Here is an 18,697-nt window from a genome sequence, read left to right on the forward strand (position 1 = left end):
ATTAGTCAGATAGCTCTATATTCTGCGAATATAAGGCCTGAAAATTGTTGAGATTTCTTCAAATATCCAGGAAATATCCGGCAGGGATAATCTTTGGAGGCGTGCGGTATGTATCCGTGCTGGGCTCGTTGACGCTTTCCTTACTTTTGTATACAGAGCTCCTACTGAATCCAAGAGAAGCCTCAAAGTTACCCTTTTGGGACCAACGCCACCCCATAACCATCAATTGAGAGCTCACATCTCATCCAAGTCTTCTTTTCCAAATGTTCTCCAAGCTGAAATCCTTTGCTCTGTCTTCCACCCCCATACAATATTACATTTGCTTCAGTCTCTTCTCGAACGCCGCGACTTCAGGGACAATTGAAGTCACCCACCACGTCAACGGTGTGTCGTCACATTCAATTGCAAAAGCTGGCCAATATCATTCACTCATATCCAAATATCGTTGCAGAATTGTAAAATATCATTATGGGCCCACGGCGACAATCTGCTCGCTTACGTGGAGCCCCTCCTACAACCCAAAACTCTACACCAGATCCACCGATGGCACACACTCACACTGCGCCATCTGAAGCATCCCGAACTACCAAAAGGTCTATAACTCCCATAGATCAGTCGCCTGATGAAGACCGACCACCAGCTTCTGCCAGAAACCCCGAGCACGACGAGACACCCAGAAATGTCGACGGCTGGACAAACATAGAGTTTACCAATCTAGAGTTTGCGGACATCGTCTACAAAGTGGATGAGAAGAGGAGGCTTCTAGTCAACTCGATACAGCAACTTCCCACTCCAGAAGTGGACTACATCCTCGCATCCTCGCCCTAGATCGTTATGTGGCATTCAAAAAGTGGGAACTGGCGAGCAAGCTACACCAGGCTAAAGTTGAGTTCGATAGGTACCACAGACCACGAAATGATCCGCAAGCCAGGCTGAGGTACGTTGTTGCACAGGTGGCGTTGCAATACATTGCAGACATTTGATGCATGCAATACTGTCTTTTTGATTCCGAACATACGCCAAAACACCGCTACTCAAGTTCTTTATCCTGATGTCTGGACGCGCGCGCAACGACTCATTTGCTTTCTCACATACACATACGCAAATACACATTTGCCTTCTTTCCTTGGTGATTGGTCATACAGAGATTCGGTTCGTCAATTCAATGCGTTTGCTTTCTCAATACAGTTCCAATGTTCTTATAGTCGTAATTCATCACCTCCACATCTACATGTATATACACTTACGCCATACCCTGGCCAACCTGCTCCTGTCTTTCCTGCCACACATTCTTACCAGAGCAAGAGCAAACCATCTTATCATTATCCCACACGCCCGCGCTGCGCGCAATAACTCCAACAAGGGTATTCTCATCCTCCCTTCGGAATGGTCCTTCCTTGTTCGACGACACAACCATGCTCCGTCCGATCAACTCCCAAATTGCTACCGGTCGATCAAGGAAAACATTTCCACGACCCTTATCGTCAACCTCGACGGACCCAAATATTCCTCGAGGCTCCTTCTCCGGCACAGCATCGTTACCAATGACCTTAGCCTTGAGAGATTCCCAAATACCACCAGTAGAGACGGCGCCTTGGGAGATATCACCTGCTTCCCGGATTGTAGCCCAGTATTTTCCGGGTGCGATACCATTGATAGTGAGGTCGACCAGGGTTATATTCGGGGAGACCTGGACCATGCGGGCTAGGCCTCGGATCTTATTGGAGACGGCGTTGGAGTGTGTTTCGAGGATGCAGACGGCCGAACCTGGAATAATTACTCGAGTTAGATCGTTGCTGACAGCGAAAGAGATAGCAGATACCCTGTAGGTATTGGTGATGATACGTACTATTTGTTGTGCCACTTCCGCGCAGAATCGCATCACGGCCTGTATCCTGGATCACGGATACAATAGAGCTTGGGGGCGCGGTGCCTTCGATAAAGACAAGCTGGTCCTTAAGATTCGCATCCACTTTGTTGATCCCTATAGAAAAGAAAGTTGACCGTTAGCTTGTGCTAAAGGCCTCGGATTGTCGATAGAGGGGTGGCAAGTGGCACCATACCATCGAGCTTGTACAATGATGTGGAAATATCTTTGACACAGCTTTCGCAGGTCATAGGGACCGAAAAGGTCGTCTAGATCATAATAAATATCAGTATATCGGCTATCGTAGTATGTGCGACAAAACTGACCTGGAAAGGCTCAATCATGGCGGGGAAGTAGATCCGATGCCGGCGACAAAAAGGCTTTAAGAAGCGCAAGATTTTAGACCGATGAAGACAATAGCCAAAGGAGATTCAGACTGCGGACTTCAAAAGGCGCAGTATTCGTTGATTCCCAAGACAATTAACGAAGGAGCAATTAGTCAAGAAAGAAAAAAAGTGGCGGCGTCGCGGAATCCAGGGACATTTTAGTAGGCGGGGACAAATTGGATTTCAAATCGGAGCTGCAACTCGGCCCGTGTCCAAACCCAAGGTTCCCCAGAGAAACGTCATTCCGTCCTTTCAACCGAAAAATCTCTCCCAGATCAATTCGCCAACGGCCAGGCATCAGAGAAAATGTCTGCCTCCAAATCGCGATGGGCAGACGAAGACCCAGAAACCGAGGCGCTTATCGCGCAACAGAAGCGCGAAAAGGAAGAAAAGAAACGCGCTAAAGCTGAGAAACAACGCCAGCTCGACGAGGCTAAAAGAGCTCAAACCACCCAAACGGTTAATGGCGCCCAAGCACCCAATGGAGATTCTGAACCGCCGAAGAAGCGAAGGAGGCTGTCTAATGACCCCGATGCGACTGCGGATGAAGAGGTTCCGGGAAACGAGGAACAGGCTCAGAAGAAACTGTCGACACTGTTACGGTTCCCAGTGCGGGAGTGGGGGACATGTCGACATGTGGATAATTTCGAGAGGTTGAATCATATCGAAGAGGGTTCTTATGGATGGGTTTCGCGGGCAAGGGATATCACCACTGGGGAAGTCGTTGCGTTGAAGAAGTTGAAGATCGAGAACTCGCCGGACGGGTTCCCTGTGACCGGGCTACGGGAGATCCAGACACTCTTGGAAGCTCGACACCAGAACGTGGTATATCTGAGAGAAGTGGTTATGGGAAACAAAATGGATGAGTGAGTCTTTGATTCCCAGCGACCTGCCCACGCATTCAAACAGCACAAGCTGACTGGATAACAGTGTATTCCTGGTAATGGATTTCCTCGAACACGACCTGAAAGCCCTCCTCGACGAAATGCGCGAACCCTTCCTACCATCAGAAATCAAGACTCTTCTTCTCCAAGTCGTCGGCGGCCTTGACTTCCTCCACGCCCAATGGATCATGCATCGAGACCTCAAAACATCAAACCTCCTCATGAACAACCGCGGCGAGGTCAAAATCGCAGACTTCGGCATGGCCCGCTACTACGGTGACCCTCCCCCAAAAATGACTCAACTCGTCGTAACACTCTGGTACCGAGCTCCGGAGCTGCTCCTCGGCGCAGACAATTACGGTACAGAAATCGATATGTGGAGTATCGGCTGTATATTCGGTGAACTACTCACCAAAGAGCCTCTACTGCAAGGCAAAAACGAAGTTGATCAGGTGTCGAAGATCTTCGATCTTACTGGTCCCCCGAATTCACAGATTTGGCCTGGCTTCAGGTCTTTACCAAATGCCAAATCCTTAAAAATACCGTCCAACTCGAGTTCATCGTCGGGCAATCTACCTCTTTTGCCTCGGTCTCGATTCCCGTATTTGACTAATGCGGGACTGAACTTGATCTCTGAGTTGCTGGCGCTTAATCCGGCTTCAAGGCCAACGACTAAGCAGTGTCTTGCTCATCCATACTTCCGGGAGGATCCACGCCCAAAGCCGAAGGAGATGTTCCCGACTTTTCCTTCTAAGGCTGGGATGGAGAAGCGGAGACGTCATCATACGCCTGAAGCGCCGAAGAGGGGCCAAGAAGCACCTGAATTGGATTTTGCTGGGGTATTTGGTGGTGCTCCTGGGGGAGATTCAGGTGAAGCTGGTGCTGGATTTACTCTTCGCCTGGGTTAAGTAAATACTTTACAAAACATAATCTGTCTTGGCCAAGTGAAATTCAATGTCACCATTAGCTGCCGATAAACATATTGGTTCGTTTTTGATAAATGAATCACGCAAAACATAATTACTTTGAAGTAGCTAATTTAAAAGGATACAAGGACTAGCTCTGAATAACAAGAATAGGCAAGAGAAGATAACTTGGGAACGGCGAAAGAAGCCCATCCATCATGCCTTGGAGTCCAACGTTTAACGAATCATTCTTGCAAACTCCAATCATCGCAATATGAATCCTCCCTAATCAGCATGATATGCACAAAGACAAATTAACCTTTTTAATCCTGGTCTATTCTTTGAAGAATTCATCCAGGATAGAAATCATCGGTAGAATCGCTTCCCCCTCTTGCTATCATAGCATGCACCGCGCTGTGGGACGAATAGGAAGTGGCCCACGGAATTCCGTGGTCTTCATCGGCCAAAGGAGCCGCAATTGAGTAACGGCCATTTCTATTGCAGGTCATTCCGTTACCGCGAGCCCTTCCGGCTTTCACTGGCTCATCGCCTCCATCGGGATAAAGACTGCTTGTCTTGCCAGCAGCGGTCCAGTATTCATTCCGGGTAACTGGTGGGAAAAACACCTCTTCATCAATCGGTGAGTGAAGCGGAGACCACATGAGACTGGACATGGATGTCGCTGATGTTTCATCCTGTGACGTCGTGCTGCCTGGTGTGAAAATTGCCGAAAAATTATTCGAATAATCTGAATCATCACACGGTGTTCCCGCGATATCCCATCTCCAGTAGGGGCCGGCGTAGTGGGTATCAGCAAAAAGTTGCTGCTCAAAAAATTGGTGCAAATCTCGTTGACGCCTTCTGTTCGCTTCCGATATCTCTCCCGGTTCCTATATCAATTTGATTAAGATTCAGACCATAGACCCTCTTTGACACGGTTGATAAACTCACATTTGGCAGAGAGATGTGTAGGCCAAACGAATGACGGGTGTCAGCACGTTGGTTTTGAGACTGGCTCCTGGGATCCGATACTGCTTCCGTTTGTTGAGCTTGTATGGAGCCTAACAGGAACGCCGAGTCAAAGTCCATAGATGGGCTTGATCTAGCATTTTGTTGACTCGTTTCCTGGCTATTTCTCAGGACATCTCGTTCTGGCCTTGGATATAAGTACTGCGCTTGAATTTCTTCCCATTGGTTGCTATTGTAGCGAGGAAATTCCGTACAAGTTGCGTTTTCATCAATAAGATATGGTAAATCACGGCGATCATAGTCTGGATCCGACGCTCTGGGGAATGTAGTCACAACGGCAAATTGACCTTGGCTCACGATTGTCTTCCTCTCGGCGTCGAAGATATTCCCCACATCCTCCACTTGTTCCTCATCCATTGACTCACTTCTCCACTGATCTAGTAGCTCATGATGGATACCAGGAAAAGCAATGATCGCTTCAACAGAACCTTCTGTCAAGCTTGAAGTAGAGCATGTACCAGCTGTAACTGTAGGCGGTTCTTCGTCGGGAATCAGCCTTTCCTGTGTAACGAAGGCTTCGGATTGCAGGAAGCCAATGCTTCCTCTGTGTGGGGTATTTGAGCTAATAGTACTCCACATACTCGATGATGTTCGCATGATAGAGGGGTCTCTTCTAAATTTTGGCCTCTCCCTTTCCCTCGATGGCCCAGCATTCTCTTGCTCGTCACCGCTGCTTGTCCCTTTGACGCAGTGTGTGGACCATTCTGTCGTCATATCTGACCTTTGGCTTGACCGATTGGGTGAATTTGCCTTGTCCAAGACCTTGTGTCGCACGTCTGTGAGGTCTTGCAACCGTTTTCCGTCATCGTCATCAACAGAGCCAGTCGAAGCAGTTCCCAGTGTCTCCCAATCTGTTGATGCCGTCAAAGATACCTTGCGTAATGTGCCCTTAATCAGTGCTGAATCGGTAGCTGTTCCATCAATCTTACTTGCCCTTGTATCTGTAGAGCGATGAGAGTAAAAGGCTTGCTCATTGTTGGACTGTGTTGCGGGTGGTAGATGCACAGGCGCATTCGTACTGCCAACAAATCCGGTACCGAAGTCATCAAGGGATCCATCAAAGCTTTGTAGGACTACCGGGGCTGAAATGATGTTGGTCAAAGGATGGAATGGCTCTGCTCTCATCAGTGCATCGATACTGAGCTGATTTTCTGGTGAAGACCATGAAATGGCCGTCCGATAAAGATCACAGCCAAAACTCAGATCCTCTTGAGTGGTAATACTTGAGACCCCTTGCCCATGACGAAGCGCCATATCTTCGACGCTAATACTTGGCTGAGGACGGCGAGCAAACCCTGCTCTGAAGGCTAAGATACCAGACTGAGCTTTGCGGAGTGACTTTTTGGGAAGGCCATGGACCCAGTTTGCATGCTTCTGCGAGTCTGAGGAGGAGGTTTGGCTTTCCATGCGGCGGTACAATCTACTATACGGTGGATTGTGTTCTTGGTTATTGGGGTCGAATACAGGGTAGTGATTTCTTTCTGCGCATGTTGGAAGTGGCAGCTCAGGCGGGTCTATGATACTGGAGACATCTTTCATTCAGCATCCCTATTTCGAGTTTCAACATTTGATGCTTACCTAGGCCTTCGTTTATATGTCCGGAAGATATTGAAAGGAAGGGAAAAAGTTGAGCGGCGAGTTTTAGGTTGACTTTCTGATCCTTGACCAGACCAGTATCTCTTCACCGGCTCCATATTGCTCAGCAATATTGCATTCAAAGCCTTTGCAGACAGAGATGAATGTATAGGCAATGATGATTTCGTGCGTGGAAGATAGTTCATAGAAGTTATAAGGCAATCTTTTCCTTTTAAAAGAAACTTGGAACAACATTGGATGTTTGGCGGTGATTGCAGCCCTGATCTGGTTTGTCCTGAATAGGAAGGCGCGCTGCACCATACTTATATGTTGAGTTTAAAGCTTCTACATAATAACATGTTTTTTTATTCTAAGTTGTGAATAACCACTTATTAATTAATTTAGGGAGGAAGAAAATAATCATATTTGATTTAGTTGAAGATATTAGACCTACCACACTCTACACTAATGGATATTATTATGGAAATCGAACTTGTTGTATATTGTAGTGGATGCGGGAGTGGGTAATGTGAAGGGGATAAAGTGGAGCCGATCATAGCCCCAGCCCAGAGCTTGTCGCGCTTTTTTTGTCTCCAATCTCCGATCCAGCTCCTTCTCTTTGAACTCCGCCCTCCCCTCCCCTCCCCCAAAGCCATTCGCCTGTGGTTACGATCTCATATACAAAGTCTATTTCAAATCCCCTCCCAACTTCCCATCCCTCGAAATATGGCGAAGACGCAGGAGAAGAAACCTGCACCTGTCTCATTCGACGACATCATCCGGACAGGTAAGCAAGCATCTTGCTACCTCCCTTTCAATACTTCTAACTACGTGGGAATCTGACAAACTCTCCCTCGAGTCAGGTCGCCAAAAGAAACAAAATGAACAATTAGCGAATCAAATTCTCGGCAAGGGCCGCAGAGATCGCCGCGCCAGTGCGCCCGGCGCAGGTATCCAGAAATCGCAAGCTGCGAAGCCGGGGAGCTTAGCTAGCCGCATTACTATGCCCAAGGTCAGACAAGAATTATGATCGCATATTGCTTCAAACAAAGCCAATTCGTTCTCATTCTAATATGGTACCGATATCATCGTGTAGCGCTCTGCTTCTACCGCGAATCTCCGTCCCAACAAGCCAAACCCAGCCTCCGTTGCTATCCCCACCGGACCCAGAAGCATGAAGAATGGAAACCGGAACCGTGTCGCCAATCCTCAGAGATTACAGAATGTAATCGAGTCCGGTTCTAGTCAAATGACGGTTCACGCTCCGAAGAGGGGCGGTCTGTCCATCAAGGGCGCATCCGGGCCCTTCATAGTGATCGGCAGCAATTTTGCGCCAGGTACCACCGCTGCTGATATCGAGTCCGCCTTAGAATCTACCTGCGGTCCCATGATCAGCTGTCGTGTCATCTCTCACAACCCGACTGTCACGGCCGAGATCGCATTTGAAAACAAATTCTCAGCTCAGAATTTGGTCGCCAATTTCCACAACCAACGGGTATGCGATGACACTAGAACTTGAATGAGAACCGTGGAATACGAATCGCTAACAATTAATCTTAGGCTGATGGACGCCTGCTATCCATGACTCTTCAACCGGGTGGGTCTCCTCTCAGCACGACTCACAACCCCTACAACGACCTGCGCGCAAAGGCCGATCGCGAGCGACAGAAACGTCGAGCAGACCCTGATGTGCAAAATGGTAACTACGGGTTCGGAAATGACGGTTCTCCTCGTTCTCATAAGTCTTCGTCGGGATTGTACAGTGACGAAATGATGATGGACGATGCGCCAGCTTCACGCAAGACTCAAGGTCGACGATATCATTAATTAGGTGGTGTGTGAACGTCTATCAAGATGAAGTCTTTTCTTGATCCTTTTGCTGATGCGAGTGTTTTTGTATTCTTTTTAGCCTTTTTGATCCAATATCATGATATGTATGAATACTTAGAAGTGGCCAGAGTAATATCAAGCCAGTTGATTTTGACCTGTCGAATCTTGAGTAGACAAGCTCCACTCATGGCTTTACCAAAAGCTTGGATCATTAATCATCCATATCCAACTCATCGTCCATTTAAGCTCCGACCTAGCTGCTGATACAAGGACACTGGCCATGTTCCCTTGTTTTCCAACATGCTATCTTGCGGGGCGGCATTCAAACATTCAAAGGCAATCTCCAGTCATCAGTTTGGTAGGCTGTCCAAGAAAAGCCCTAGCCAGTATGATTAAGATAGGTACCTGCACATTTAGCAGCATCGTATTTAGAAGGCGGGATATCTGTATGACCCACACATGGCATTGTACTATCTATCATGTCACAAATCTTGGAAGTTTCCTAGGTTATCATTCACCTTCCCTCCTGTACTGTCGATTATAGCTCAATTGCTCCCTTTCTTCTTTCGTTTCTTACCCTTAACTTGAAATCAAAAACTTTATAGTACAGTAGGTCTATTAATTGTAAACGATCAAACGGTCTCATGCTTCTTATAGAGACACGTGATGATATCTTATCGCGGACCGCGGAGCTTCTGCGGAGGTTTGCAGAACCCGTAGAGAGCCAAATTTCAAGTACCTCAGCTTTCGTCTGATCTCGAGCTGTTTCACTGCTTTCTTGGCCTAAGCCTCCTAATATACAAATTATAACCATCCTTATAAGAAATTGGTGACCACCGTTGGAAGTGAACCGAACCCACCAGAGACTCCGCCCAAAATGAATTCGGCGCGGCGCGCAGCGGCGCATACTCTCAGAAGATCCCGCAACCCAATTTTCTCGACATATTCGCGAAGATGGAACTCTACATTCGAGACTAGAGAATGGTCAACGCCACTGGCCCGTACATTGGCCCAGGCAATGAAGGTCTGTCCGCACAACTCCTACCTTAATGACCTACAGACCTAATCATCGTCGTAAACATACAGGTTACGGGCCCTATTCCCATCGCAGCTTTCATGCGCCAAGTCCTCACCTCGCCCGAGGGTGGATACTACACATCACGACCTGAGACGGGTGAAGTATTCGGAAAGCATGGTGACTTTGTTACGTCTCCTGAGATATCCCAGGTTTTTGGCGAGTTGATTGGAATCTGGACAATTGCAGAATGGATGTCGCAAGGCCGGAAAAGAAGCGGCGTTCAATTGATGGAGGTGGGACCTGGAAAGGGCACATTAATGGATGATATGCTGCGGGTAGGTGGTTCCGATGGAAGCTCGAAGTTGCAAGTTTACTGACAGGATGCTTTAGACTTATCGAAACTTCAAGAGCTTTTCGTCTAGTGTTGAAGCGATTTATCTAGTTGAAGCGAGTGCCACTCTCCGAGAAGTGCAGAGGAAGCTTCTGTGCGGGGATGCTGCTATGGAAGAAACAGATATTGGACACCGCAGCACTTGCAAATACTTTGATGTCCCTGTTATCTGGGTGGAGGATATCCGTCTCTTACCACATGGTTAGTCGGCTCGTTACACTTATATTTGAAGCTGGGAAAATAATAATGCTAATTTTTTTATATGACGATTGCAGAGGAAGGAAAAACTCCTTTCATTTTCGCGCATGAATTCTTTGATGCGCTTCCTATTCATGCATTCGAGTCTGTTCCTCCATTGCCGGAGAATGAAATCACCGAGCAAAAAGAGATCATGACCCCTACCGGTCCACAAAAGCTACACACGCCCCTCAGGCCCAAAAACACACCGCAATGGCGTGAATTGCTTGTCACCCTGAACCCCAAGGCCGTTGAGGAAAACATCGAAGGAGAGCCCGAGTTTCAGTTAAGCAAAGCAAAGGCCTCTACGCCCTCATCTCTCGTCATTCCCGAAATCTCCGAACGCTTCCGCGCACTTAAGTCACAGCCCGGTTCCACTATCGAAGTCAGCCCCGAAAGCAGAATCTATGCTGCTGACTTTGCGCGCCGTATCGGTGGCGATTCTGCCTCCGCGCTTTCTACAAAGAAAGGAAATGTTGATCCCAAGGCACCGCAGAAGAAGACCCCTTCTGGTGCTGCTCTGATCATGGACTATGGCACTATGTCGACTGTTCCTATCAACTCGCTGCGTGGAATCCAGCACCACCGCATTGTTCCTGCCCTCTCGTCTCCAGGACAGGTTGATGTAAGTGCTGATGTTGACTTCACTTCTCTAGCTGAGGCTGCTATCGCAGGAAGTGATGGTGTTGAAGTCCATGGTCCTGTTGAGCAGGGTGATTTCCTCAATGCAATGGGCATCACAGAGCGCATGGAGCAACTTATTCGCAAGGCTGGAGATGATGAGCATAAGAAGACGCTGGAGACAGGATGGAAACGGTTGGTTGAGAAGGGTGGTGGCTCTATGGGTCAGATCTACAAGGTCCTGACCATTGTGCCTGAGAATGAGGGCAAAAGACGCCCCGTTGGATTTGGAGGAAGCGTCTCGATGTAGAAGACTCGTGTATATTGTAATAAAAACTGTAACATTATCTTTTCAACGTTGGACAGCGGAAGACGAACCAGTGCCGACCTAGGTATGGAACACTACTACGCCATCGACCTCCGGATGGCTTACTCTAGTACGTTCTTCACTATGTACCATTAATCGAGGTAAAAAATTTCAAAGAATCTTGGGGTTCAGATATCTAGATTATTCAATCATCCCGTATATCCGACTTATCGGCTCGGTGGTATCTCTCTAATCTGGTCATGTCACATAATAGGCAGAGAAAAGCAAGGGAAGCATCGCTAATAAAAGACACCTCTATCCATTCCAATGCATAGTTGAAAGGCTCTCAAGTACCAGCGCTTGACACTCTTGAAGCTTAGTACTCTTGCCAGATATCTTCGACATAGGCCAAAGTCAAAGCGTCGTCCTTGCCATATTTTTCTTGCCATTTCACGAAGCCACCTTCAAGGATGCAGACCTCTTGCTTACGGCCCTCATCTGCACCAAAAGTACGCTCACGCTCTCGCGCATATTGTAAGGCAGCCGAAGGACCGCGTTGTTGGCTAAGAGCACAGTGGAAGACGACCTTCTCGGTGTCTTTCAGGGTCCGCACGAGCTCTGGCATCCGGACATCAAGGGAGGAGCTGGGTACCCAAGTAGATACACTAATGTGGCCACCAATATGATCTGGACATGTTAGGATTTAGTTATTCAACCTTAATCGATTCCTGTTATCGTACCTGAATCGCGAACATCAATAATCGCCAACTTAGCGGGGGTGGTACCAGCTTGCAGGGTTGCGGCTAGGGCATCACGATTAATCCGCGGCAGGGTTGTAATATTGATGGATGACATTTTCAAACTATAAAACAGAGATCAGTATAAGAATTCAACTTTATAAAGCTCTTGGGATTACTGAAATGTGTACCTCAATATGTATAAAAAGTAGCTACATAGTTGGGACGTTTCTTCATTGACAACGATGATTATGCGGAGATGCACGTGATCTCGAATTTGGCCGGGTTTTCTTTTACTGCACCAAATGTTTGTCGCGACGTCAGGAACTCCCAATCCAACAACCACCCACCTTTGTCCTCAGAGCAGCTTAAAGTCCCTGTCAATTGAACTGCCTGTTCAATTCAGGTGCTCTGCACATCCTTCAAAATGGAATTCCGCCTCATGGCCCGCGGCCTCCGCGCCAAACCAACCCCATGGCTCCTCAACACGCCTCGCATCCAACAACCCATCCTCAGCACCCTACGCTACAATTCCTCCTCCTCGACACCTAAACCTGACACAAAACAAGCCAAGCCCACAGAAACCCCCACCGAGGCTTCCACAACCACAACATCACCCAAAGCACAGGATTCCAAATCCGCCGCCTCAGACTTCAACGAGATCCTCAACAAGCTCGATCTAGGTGCTCGCACTCAACCCGCCGAGCCAAACCGGGGCCTTCAGACTCGCCGCATTGCTGATGTTATTGCGGGCACAACCTGGTCTTCATCTTCGCGGGAATCCGGCCTGGCTGGTCGGAAGACAGATATGAAGCTCGGACCTAGTCTCGGAAGACAGATTCATGTTGAGCCGGAGCGTGGCATTGATCTTGCGTCTGCTATTCGGATGTTGGAGGCGACTTGTTCTCGGAATGGAGTTAAGCACCAGGCTAATGCTCAGAGATTTCATGTTAGGAAGGGAATGGAGCGCAAGATTAAGAGGCGGATGAGGTGGCGCAAGCTGTTTAAGTTTTCGTTTAATGAGACTGTGAAGAAGATTCAGAGAATGCAGGCGCAGGGTTGGTAGACTTTGTCTAGATTCTTTGTTTGGTGCTCTGTCTGACCAATCTGCTGTTTTGTATATATGAGACTTGACTCTTGGGTTGGACTGGCTATTATGGGCTTGATGATATCGGCCTTGTCTGGGGATTATTTTGGGTCCCTGGTTTGTGTTTTAACATGTATAACTAGCTATTTGTGAATTTCTTTTCTTTTACCTTGTTTACTGGCATTAGATATATCATAAATACATCTGATACTACTATAAACAAATCTGTTTGAAGCATTCAACCTTCGCAATTGTCTGAGCGTTTTTTGTTCAATTGACACTACAATTCTAATATAGTATTATGTTCACAATACATGCGAGGATATATAACTGCAGTCTCCCCCACGCTTTCTTATCCATCAGTCCCTCTTACCAGTAGGGAACCCTCCATACCCACCACCATTCCCATTTGCTCCGTTGGCAGCAGCAGCAGAATATCCTCCATAACCATTGATGCGACCCCCATTTCCAAATGTGACAGAAGATCCCTTACCCCTCGAAGGCGGTGCACCCAGAATCCCATCCCCTTTCCACCCGGTTCGACCTCGGAAGCTCTGTCCATTCCGCTCCCAATAAAGCGCAATTAACGCACCAACAGAAGCGGCCATGATAAAAAAGAACATGCTGGAGAAGAAATGGCCCGACGAATGGCCCTTCCCGGCGCTAGGGTCATCTAAGAAAGATCCCTCGGACCGGTCAGGCCACCCAATTCCTGCGCCACCCTCCAACCACGCAACATGGAATGAGAATGTGAACGGCTCGCCGCGAATAACTTTTGTCCCATGGCCCAGTGTCCAGGGCTCCCGCGCAGCTTGCGAGACAGCAACTACCTCTTCGTCGTCGTCCAGCTCGATATTCTTCACTGCGGCTTCGAACTCTGGTGTCGAGTACGCTGTTCCCGCAACGACGTGACCTGGTTGTCCGCTTGCCTTGGAAGAGCCCTGTTGCAGGGCAGCTGCATCCGAGGCAATGTCGTGCATGAGCATATTCATATCAGACCAAATGTGCAGGTGGCTGAGCTGCAGGGTACCTTGTAAAGCGATCGTGAGGGGTGTGAAGGGGGGACCGTTCTCGCTGAGCAAAGCGGAGTCTCCGACGGCCGACTCTGAGTCTTTCTTTTCTGTGGGTGTGTCTGGGGATGAGACGAGAGGGGAGGTAGGTACGCGGCAGGTCATTGGGACATCGGAATGCACGTAGAATTCGAAGAGGTGGTAGAGGTTGTCGGAGAGGGAGGGGATGGTGCAGGTAATTGTTTCAGAGATGCCATAGCGGAGGGCTAGAGGGCGAGATGTTTCGTTGCATGTTACGAAGGGGACATATTGGAGTTTGCCCAGGCTATCTGTGATCTGAACAGCGTGTTAGTAGGTGAAATTGTATAGGAGCGTTTCTGTTCTTCAGGAGTATAAGGCGCATACATGTTCTCCCTCCCTGTGGACATTTCAATTCGCGTTAGTATACCGGATCAATAGATTGGAGATTGGATTGAATGTTTACTACACTTACAGGGTCCGATTCAAGCAGGATACTGGGACTTCGTCCCCAATTCTGTATCCTTCGCGGCCACTGTTGCTCGTGCTCCCCGCGACTGACCCTGCGGGCAGTAGTGCTGTCGCAAGCGAAAGAGCGACGGTGGTCGGAAACCGACTCAAAAGGTTTCTAGGTGACATTTTCGAGGTTTTAATCGTTGTAAAAAAAGAGCCGCCCCCGCTGTGGCGTTGTGGGAGAATGGGGGAGTCGGCGCGCGGAGAAGCAACGGAGCAAGTTTGGCCACCGTTGGCGGAGACTACTTGTCCATATCAACACCGGCTATCAGTTTGGGGATTGATCCACCACCACTACTCTTCAATCGCCATACGCTTCAAGATGATTTCTTCTATCATACATTGTGTTATGTTAGATTATTACAGAAAACTCTAATCAAGTTGAAAATGTTCAAGTTTTTAGGAATTTGGAAAGAAATAGGTCGAGATATCAATATCAATCATTGCTCATCATAGCCGCCTGGTCTGTCGACTTAAACTGTTTTCATGCCAGCTTGGCCTTCTGCTTGAAAGCAGAAAGCAGTCCGCTGGTAGAAGCGTCGTGCTTGCCACTGGTACCGCTAGTCTCCAGCTCTTGCTGAATGTTCTTGGCAAGGACCTTGCCCAACTCAACACCCCACTGGTCGAAGGAGTTGATGTTCCAGATAGCACCCTCGGTGAAGGTAACGTGCTCGTAGTAGGTGATCAGGGCACCCAGAGTCGAAGGAGTGATCTTCTGAGCGAGGATAGAGGTGGTAGGACGGTTACCCAGGAAAGTCTTGTGGGAAACCAAGTGGTCGGGAGCACCCTCGGCGCGAACCTGCTCGGGGGTCTTACCGACCATCAGGGCCTCTGACTGAGCAAGGAAGTTGGAAGCCAGCATGCGCTGGTGCTTGCCGCCCTCAACGGGGTTGTGGGATTCAGCGGCCATGATGAAGTCGGCAGGAATGAGCTTAGTGCCCTGGTGCAGCAGCTGGAAGAAACTGTGCTGAGCGTTGGTGGCGGGCTCACCGAACAAAATTGGGCCGGTGGTATACTTGACGTAGTCGCCGCTGCGGGTGATGGCCTTGCCGTTACTCTCCATGGACAGTTGCTGCAGGTAAGCAGGGAATCGGTGGAGGTACTGGTCGAAGGGAGCAACCAGGTGAGTCTGAGCACCGAAAAAGTCACTGTACCACACGCTCAGAAGACCACCAATGGCGGGGATGTTCTGCTCCAGAGGAGTCTCGCGGAAGTGCTTGTCCATGGCATGGGCACCAGCCAGGAACTGGTGGAAGTTGTCATAACCAATGTACAGAGCAACGGAGAGACCAATGGCGCTCCACACGGAGTAACGACCTCCAACCCATGACTCGAAGCCGAACATGTTCTTGCTGTCAATGCCGAACTTGGTCACCTCGGCCTCGTTGGTGGAGAGAGCAACGAAGTGCTTGGCGATGTGAGCGGGATCCTTGGCTGTCTCGAGGAACCAAGACTTGGCTGTGTTGGCGTTGGTGCAGGTCTCGGCAGTAGTGAAAGTCTTGGAAGCGATCAGGAAGAGGGTAGTTTCGGGGTCAGAGCCCTTAAGGGCCTCGGCGACGTGGGTTCCGTCAATGTTAGAGACGAAGTGAAGCTTGAGGTCGGGGTGACCGTAGGGCTTAAGAGCCTCAGTAACCATAACAGGGCCACTATTAAACAAAGTGAGTCTATAGTTCAACCTCGCGGATAAAAGCATCCGATCGTGACAAACTAGGGCAAAACTTACAGGTCTGAGCCACCAATACCAATGTTGACAATGGTGTTAATCTTCTTGCCACTGTAACCCTTCCACTCACCACTGCGCACCTGCTCAGAGAACTCCTTCATGTGCTCGAGAACACTGTTGACATCCTCGACAACGCTCTTGCCATCGACCTGCATAGGCTCGTTGGAGGTGTTGCGAAGAGCAGCATGGTAGACAGCGCGGTCCTCAGTGAAGTTGATGTGGTCACCACGGAACATAGCATCACGCAGCTCTTCAACACCGGCCTCCTTAGCCAGCTTAACCAGCAGAGAGAGCGTCTCCTCGGTGAGGAAGTTCTTAGAGAAATCGAATAGGACCTCTGAGTTGTCTACAGTGTTGTTGAACGTACGGCTGAACTTCTGGAAACGCTGGGGGTCTTTCTCGAAGTACTCCTTCAGGACAATGTTGCGACCCAGGGTGGTGTGGTGCTCCTGGAGCTCCTTCCAGGCGCCCAATTCAGTGGCTTGCGCGAAAGCAGACATTATGGACGATGCTATTTAGATACTTCCGGGTTAGGGCGGGGCAAATGGAAACGAGAAAACAAATACTCGAGGGAGCGAATATCAATGCTGAGGAGGCTAACTTACCAGTGTAGGACAGATAGGAAACAGGGTATCACGGAATCGACGAAAAGAAGTGAAGGACTCGGGTAAAGAAATGGGAAAAGAAGAAAGTCATAAACCGGCGCGTTGGGGTCCGGTGGAGGGGCTCCGTGGGGCAAGCATCATCATTGCCGCATTCGGCCCTGGTCTGGAGCAGGTTGGTTTGCTAATCCCCATGGTCATTAGCCGACATATGTTACTCATTATGTATCTTTCTTTTTCTTTTCCGACAAGTTTTAATGCCTGGTGTATTCAGGCTATTCAGGATTACTTTTATTTTGGTCGATACTAGACTGCCGTGGGCAGCCGGAGCTCTCAATGGTGTTTTTTTATACTAAGTAATAGGTACTTCTCTGTATACATACTTCTTCAGCCCAGTCTTGATTTACTAGAATCTATCACCGTGACTACGGGGATATGGGAAGTTTGAGTTCAAAGGAACTAAATTCTTCCAGGCATTGCTTGCTTATTACTACGCCATTCAGGATCTCGGGAGTTATGGCGTAACGGTTGTCCCGGTGAGACGTTGTAGCCCTGCTAGCCGCCAGTACTGTCTCTCCGGATATTTGTAGTCCGGTGCGGAAAACACATGAGAATCTTGGAAATATAGACTTTTCTAGAATTCAATCAGGAACTCGGGCACTAATACTAACTTTGATAATATCCCTTCCAAGGTTCATTTTGCATATGTATGTATTTACTCCTTCTAGAAGCTAATGATGACTTTATTCTAAATAAGTTGTGATTTGTTACTATCTAGTAGGTATATCTAGTAGGTATATTCTATACTAGTAGTATGTACCTGTCAATCACTCAGGTATTACTGGGTAGGTATGGATAGTACAATGTACTAATTATCAATGATAGAGATCTAATATGTAGTATCTATCTAGCACATTTCCTGAGCTCTCGCAATGCTGATAGATATCAATTAGCATCGATCAGTGTCAATGAACTGTATATTTTATTCAATTCTCAGTACTTTGCCTGGTCCTGCTCATGTGCCACGGCTTTGTTGTTCACCGGCGCGAGCACCCAGGCGTGGTCAACCTTGCGGCTGACGTACAAGAGTTCCATGGGGTCCATATTCCTTGTATTGACGCCAAATTCAGCCGTACTACCATCTGGATTAATCTTTTCAAATGGCCAATGATAACAGCTTATTTCACAGAAAGCAATTTAGCCAAACCATTAAGATTTATACCTCGAAATAATAAACGATAACTTACACGCATCCGCAATTCTCACAGAAGTTGAAGGATTTCTCTTTGTCTCCCCAGACATACTGAGAAAGTTTGGCGCCATCTCGTATATCGAATTTGACTTCATCTACTTTGTAGTACGCCCAAGCGGCTGCATACCGCCGACAGATTGTACACTGGCATTCGTTTATTTCCGCTGGTCGCCGAGGCACGATCACGGTGATAGCGCCACAGTGGCAGGTGGATTTGAGGGACTTGTCTGCCATCTCAATGGAAATATAGATCAATTCAATTCACAATGGAACAAAAAGAGTTGCTTCGCGCACAGGGACTTGACTGGGGCTCTAGTGATTGTCATGAAGAGGACATGGCTAGCTTTTATGTGGCAGATAAGCGGAATTTATGACCTGTACCAAACCCACTTATAAAGTTAAAACGGCAAAATTGGCCGGACTCCGGATTTGAAGAACGTATAGATAGGCCTTTGTGTAGGCAGCAGTAGGCAGCATCAGTAGCTTTGGGTTCAATTGCCTGAAATAGCTTCTAAACGTATAATCGACATTTGGAGATGCACACTTCAAAGTTCTGCAAATGTAGTAGTAGCCTTTCCCATACTTATCAATACTATATAAATGAGTATCGGGCAATGATTAAAAACAGCATCGAGTTGCAATTTTAAATGCGAAAATAATTTCAGTTGATTACTGCATGATAGCTGTGCAATAACTAGGAATTAA

At 48.1% G+C, this 18,697-nt stretch overlaps 11 protein-coding genes across 11 annotated transcripts; 5 read left to right on the forward strand and 6 right to left on the reverse strand.

Moving 5' to 3' along the window:
* Positions 1-468: 468 nt before the first annotated feature.
* N7478_007041 (uncharacterized protein) lies at positions 469-828 on the forward strand (the record flags this gene model as incomplete). The annotated part of the gene is made up of 1 exon (XM_056923255.1): positions 469-828. The coding sequence occupies one exon, from the start codon at positions 469-471 to the stop codon at positions 826-828; it is 360 nt and encodes a 119-aa protein (XP_056781292.1).
* A 415-nt stretch (positions 829-1,243) lies between these two features.
* Positions 1,244-2,211, reverse strand: N7478_007042 (copper chaperone CCS1; the record flags this gene model as incomplete). The annotated part of the gene is made up of 4 exons (XM_056923256.1): positions 1,244-1,767; positions 1,850-1,984; positions 2,064-2,136; positions 2,194-2,211. 4 exons carry the CDS (start codon positions 2,209-2,211, stop codon positions 1,244-1,246), a joined length of 750 nt encoding a protein of 249 aa, XP_056781293.1.
* A 348-nt stretch (positions 2,212-2,559) lies between these two features.
* N7478_007043 (CDC2/CDK family serine/threonine-protein kinase) lies at positions 2,560-4,045 on the forward strand (the record flags this gene model as incomplete). Its single annotated transcript, XM_056923257.1, has 2 exons — positions 2,560-3,119; positions 3,184-4,045. The coding sequence occupies 2 exons, from the start codon at positions 2,560-2,562 to the stop codon at positions 4,043-4,045; spliced, it is 1,422 nt and encodes a 473-aa protein (XP_056781294.1).
* Positions 4,046-4,392: 347 nt separating this feature from the next.
* On the reverse strand, positions 4,393-6,478 carry N7478_007044 (uncharacterized protein; the record flags this gene model as incomplete). Its single annotated transcript, XM_056923258.1, has 2 exons — positions 4,393-4,932; positions 4,994-6,478. The coding sequence occupies 2 exons, from the start codon at positions 6,476-6,478 to the stop codon at positions 4,393-4,395; spliced, it is 2,025 nt and encodes a 674-aa protein (XP_056781295.1).
* Positions 6,479-7,372: 894 nt separating this feature from the next.
* N7478_007045 (uncharacterized protein) lies at positions 7,373-8,473 on the forward strand (the record flags this gene model as incomplete). The annotated part of the gene is made up of 4 exons (XM_056923259.1): positions 7,373-7,433; positions 7,510-7,658; positions 7,743-8,141; positions 8,207-8,473. 4 exons carry the CDS (start codon positions 7,373-7,375, stop codon positions 8,471-8,473), a joined length of 876 nt encoding a protein of 291 aa, XP_056781296.1.
* An 880-nt stretch (positions 8,474-9,353) lies between these two features.
* N7478_007046 (S-adenosyl-L-methionine-dependent methyltransferase MidA) lies at positions 9,354-11,053 on the forward strand (the record flags this gene model as incomplete). The annotated part of the gene is made up of 4 exons (XM_056923260.1): positions 9,354-9,500; positions 9,563-9,829; positions 9,885-10,086; positions 10,161-11,053. 4 exons carry the CDS (start codon positions 9,354-9,356, stop codon positions 11,051-11,053), a joined length of 1,509 nt encoding a protein of 502 aa, XP_056781297.1.
* A 373-nt stretch (positions 11,054-11,426) lies between these two features.
* On the reverse strand, positions 11,427-11,905 carry N7478_007047 (phosphatase YCH1; the record flags this gene model as incomplete). The annotated part of the gene is made up of 2 exons (XM_056923261.1): positions 11,427-11,737; positions 11,791-11,905. The coding sequence occupies 2 exons, from the start codon at positions 11,903-11,905 to the stop codon at positions 11,427-11,429; spliced, it is 426 nt and encodes a 141-aa protein (XP_056781298.1).
* A 309-nt stretch (positions 11,906-12,214) lies between these two features.
* Positions 12,215-12,853, forward strand: N7478_007048 (mitochondrial 37S ribosomal protein bS21m; the record flags this gene model as incomplete). The annotated part of the gene is made up of 1 exon (XM_056923262.1): positions 12,215-12,853. One exon carries the CDS (start codon positions 12,215-12,217, stop codon positions 12,851-12,853), a length of 639 nt encoding a protein of 212 aa, XP_056781299.1.
* Positions 12,854-13,233: 380 nt separating this feature from the next.
* N7478_007049 (uncharacterized protein) lies at positions 13,234-14,541 on the reverse strand (the record flags this gene model as incomplete). Its single annotated transcript, XM_056923263.1, has 3 exons — positions 13,234-14,220; positions 14,290-14,302; positions 14,378-14,541. 3 exons carry the CDS (start codon positions 14,539-14,541, stop codon positions 13,234-13,236), a joined length of 1,164 nt encoding a protein of 387 aa, XP_056781300.1.
* Positions 14,542-14,899: 358 nt separating this feature from the next.
* N7478_007050 (glucose-6-phosphate isomerase) lies at positions 14,900-16,638 on the reverse strand (the record flags this gene model as incomplete). Its single annotated transcript, XM_056923264.1, has 2 exons — positions 14,900-16,061; positions 16,139-16,638. The coding sequence occupies 2 exons, from the start codon at positions 16,636-16,638 to the stop codon at positions 14,900-14,902; spliced, it is 1,662 nt and encodes a 553-aa protein (XP_056781301.1).
* Positions 16,639-17,733: 1,095 nt separating this feature from the next.
* N7478_007051 (uncharacterized protein) lies at positions 17,734-18,042 on the reverse strand (the record flags this gene model as incomplete). The annotated part of the gene is made up of 2 exons (XM_056923265.1): positions 17,734-17,882; positions 17,988-18,042. The coding sequence occupies 2 exons, from the start codon at positions 18,040-18,042 to the stop codon at positions 17,734-17,736; spliced, it is 204 nt and encodes a 67-aa protein (XP_056781302.1).
* Between the last annotated feature and the right edge of the window lie 655 nt (positions 18,043-18,697).

The sequence above is a fragment of the Penicillium angulare genome, assembly GCF_028827245.1.
Source record: "Penicillium angulare strain IBT 27051 chromosome Unknown utg000004l_segment0_segment0, whole genome shotgun sequence".
Taxonomy (NCBI): Eukaryota; Fungi; Ascomycota; class Eurotiomycetes; order Eurotiales; family Aspergillaceae; genus Penicillium; species Penicillium angulare.